We start from the raw sequence: 3,822 nt of genomic DNA, 5'->3' as shown, positions 1-3,822 counted from the left end.
CCAATAAGTCAATTACATTATTTAGAGATCAATTAAAACATCTTAATAAGACAAAAAAACTGATTGCTTAAATGATGTCACATTGTACATAAGCCTCCAAGCTAACAAACTCACATTAATAACAATAAACAGGAAATTGATGATGACATTTATCATTTCAATAGTAAATATTACACTATTAAACTCATGTTCGTACGAAACGAGTTATATAGAAATGATTATATCATTGAGGACGATACCTACCAACCTAACCCTGAAAATTTGTAAATTAATGCTAATTTTAATCCTCATTAATTCGCCATGTCCCGGCGGTGGACATAATTCGGTTGCCCCTCCACCGTTATAAATGGAGATGGATATCATTGCAAAGCAAAAACAACAAACCCATCCATCTATGGATAACTTCACTTACTTCCCTTCATGGCTTCTTCAACCAGCAATAGTTCTCTTATTTTCTTGTGTCTTCATATATACTCTCCGAAGGAAGAAGTCATCCATGGCTTCCCCTAACCTTCCCCCTGGCCCTCATAGGCTTCCTGTAATAGGGAACTTTCATCAAATTCTAGCAGGTAAGGACCTCCATCAAGTCTTATGGGAATTTTCCCACAAATACGGCCCTATTATGCTCATTCATTTAGGTTCCCAGCCATATGTTATCATCTCCTCCAGTGAACTCGCTAACCAAGTCTTAAAAACTTACGATCACATACTCAATAATCGCCCACTCTCCAAGGGTTTCCAACGACTAACGTTCAACTACATGGACGTGGCCTTCTCCCCTAGTAACGATCATTGGAAGAAGATGCGTAAGGTTTTTATAACCGAGTTCGCAGGTTCTAAGCGAACCAGATTCTTTAAAAATGTGTTAGATTCGGAGGTCAACACTATGCTTGATTCGTTTTCTTCACATCTTTTAAATACTACGATAAACTTAGAAGATCAGATCGAGCATCTCATAACTGACGTTGCCTGCAAGCTTGCAGTGGGTAAGAGCTACAGAGAAGGGACGTTAGTTAGGGGTAAAACATTAAAAGAAATTCTTGATGAGCTTGTCATCATGCTGTCGGGTTCCTTGTCGGATATATTTCCATCAGTTGGGTGGATATTGGACGGATTAAGAGGGTGGAATGGTAGACTAGAACAGTGTTTCAGTGATTTGGATAGCTTCCTCGAGATGGTTCTTGATGAACATATTGATCGTACTGAATCAGAAAGAGGCGACCATGAAAAAGACTTGATAGATGCGTGCAGATCTCAGTTGACCAGAGACGAATTGAAAAGCCTTCTGATGGTAAACACTAATTTCTTTCAGTTTCATGCATATATATATATTCCTTTTGTCAAAAAGAGAAAGTAAATATAAATTATACGCTAACTCTTTTGATCGGAAACCTTTCAGAATGTGATTAATGGATCAGTTGACACAACTACTGCCGCAACCATCTGGGCAGTTTCTGAAATTATTAAAAACCCTAGAGTTATGCAAAAGCTGCAAGGCGAAATTAGAAGCTGTGTGGGAAGGAAACCGAGGGTAGACGAATCAGATATTACACAAATGACATACTTAAAACTGGTGGTGAAGGAGACGTTAAGATTGCACCCACCTCCATTTTTGCTTGTACGAGAATGCACAAGTCATTGTCAGATTGATGGATACGACATCTTACCTAGGACAAGAATCTTGATCAATTCATGGGGGATAGGAAGGGATCCAAAAATCTGGAAAGTGGATGCAACCGACTTCAATCCTGAGAGGTTAGAAAACCTTGAAGTTGATCAGTGTGAGATGGTTCCATTCGGAGGGGGAAGAAGATCATGTCCAGCAGCAAACATGGCTACTTCCATTATAGAATTCACGCTAGCAAGTATATTTTACTCATTTGATTGGAAACTTCCAAATGAAGTGAATAATGAAAATCTGGACATGGAGCAAGAAGGCTTTCCGGTTGTTAAGAGGAAAGTACCACTTTGCCTTGTTCCCATGAAGCACAGTTGGGAAGACTAGCTAGTAAATCATTTCCATTTCCAATTGGAACCATGTCGAAGGGATCTGAAATTTGGGAGTTTTGGAAAGTTTCTTTTTATTAAGTTTTAATATCTGTCTCTATATAGTTTTAATGTTTGACTTGTTTTGTAATTGTTCTCGAATAAGTAGGAGTTATTGTTGTTCTATTTTTATTCAGAACTATTTTAGTTTACTTCAATAAAACTTTGGCAGCAAGTAATTTGTCAATTGTTTCTCATTCTCCTCTTAATTTGTTTGTTTTCTTTTTTCCTTGTGCGGAAAGAAGCAGAATACTACTACTAATTACACACCAGATATCAAAATTATACGTCCAATGTTGTTCAAGTTTTTATGTAGAATAATGTGTTTCACCTTCTGAAGTATTTATAATATAAGGCATGTGTCACCATATACAATTAATGAAATGGGAAACAAACAAATCTAATGATTTGGATGGCTTGCATGTCATGTTAAACAATAGGATACTACAAATTTGGTTTCTAGATAGCCAAAAATGTGTCACCTTCAGGTTGTTTGATTTTGTTTTACAATTGGCCAAGTTAGTGGAAGGCAACAAAAACCATCTAATGTTTCTAGCGGTCATTATAAACCGGTTCATTTCAGAATTGATGAAGTGATGAACAATTTCAAATGTTTAAATACACATATGAACATAAACAATTTACCAAGGAAAGTTACAACTTTTGTTGATAAAATACTAGCATCTATATATAGCTGATTAAAGAAGTCCAATTGGTCAAATTTGATATTTTTGTTTGAGAAAGCACCCATCTCCACATGTTTTAAAAAAAACACATTCACCACTTATGAACAGAAACAATTTACCAAGTAACAACTTTTGTTGATAAAATACATCTATGTATAGTTGATTAAAGAAGTCCAATTGGTCAAATCTGATATTTTTGTTTGAGAAAACACCCGCTTCCACATGTTTTAAAAAAAAAACACATTCATCACTTCAAACCACCATCCACCACCTTCTTTGTGTATAATTGCAATTTTAGTTGAAATTTTTTTTATACCTTTTCCTATTAAATGGATTATATAATGCAAAAGTCTGTTAATTTCATCATTAAATCATCAATAATCATATTTTACTAGGATGATTGAATTAGGTGGAATGTCTATTTACAATGATCGATGCTATAATAATAATGGGTTTTAGCGGTGAAGCCCGCCGCCAATACACATCATGGTTGTGGCACTAATAGGTCACATTGTTGGCTCGTCGCCAATGTTTCAAAGGTCCCCGCTGTTGTTCTACGTCACTGCTAAAGGTCTATTGTCATTAATGTTTTTACGTCGCCACTATTACTATACATCGCCACTAATTGTATTTGCTGTTTTTTTAGTATTTAACAATAAAAATGAAACCTCTTAAAAATACAATCCAAAAATATCATTTTAAATCATCAATAAAACCATAGATAACAATTTACCACATAAAAATCATAAGTCATGTGTCTCAAAATATCAAAAATATCTCATATTAGAGTCAAAACATCCCAGACTAATCAAATGGTGTGTGTACTGCTGTCATCCCGAGCTCTTCCCCTTGCTACCGGAAGTACCTGAAACCAAAACTAAAAACAGCAAGCACAAAGGTTAGGGGCTGTTTGATACCCAGCTGACCCAAACCGAGTCAGATGAACAGCTTTTTCGGTAAGATGTTTTGTGTTTGATAGGAGCTGTCTCGCTCAGATCTTAAAATGTTGCTGACTCTCCCATAAGACAATCCTACCCTCTAATAATTTTCTCATGACCTAAAAATAACGTGTCTAAAATCAGATGCTTCC

At 35.9% G+C, this 3,822-nt stretch overlaps 1 protein-coding gene across 1 annotated transcript; it reads left to right on the top strand.

The window, feature by feature from the left end:
• Positions 1-262: 262 nt before the first annotated feature.
• On the top strand, positions 263-2,151 carry LOC111886464 (eupatolide synthase). Its single transcript, XM_023882707.3, has 2 exons — positions 263-1,291; positions 1,400-2,151. The coding sequence occupies exons 1-2, from the start codon at positions 347-349 to the stop codon at positions 2,003-2,005; spliced, it is 1,551 nt and encodes a 516-aa protein (XP_023738475.1). The 5' UTR covers positions 263-346; the 3' UTR covers positions 2,006-2,151.
• Positions 2,152-3,822: the final 1,671 nt, after the last annotated feature.

This window comes from Lactuca sativa, chromosome 2 (assembly GCF_002870075.4).
Source record: "Lactuca sativa cultivar Salinas chromosome 2, Lsat_Salinas_v11, whole genome shotgun sequence".
NCBI lineage: Eukaryota > Viridiplantae > Streptophyta > Magnoliopsida > Asterales > Asteraceae > Lactuca > Lactuca sativa.
The sequence above is the reverse complement of the archived record's forward strand: the minus strand, read 5'-3'. Positions and strand labels throughout refer to the sequence as shown.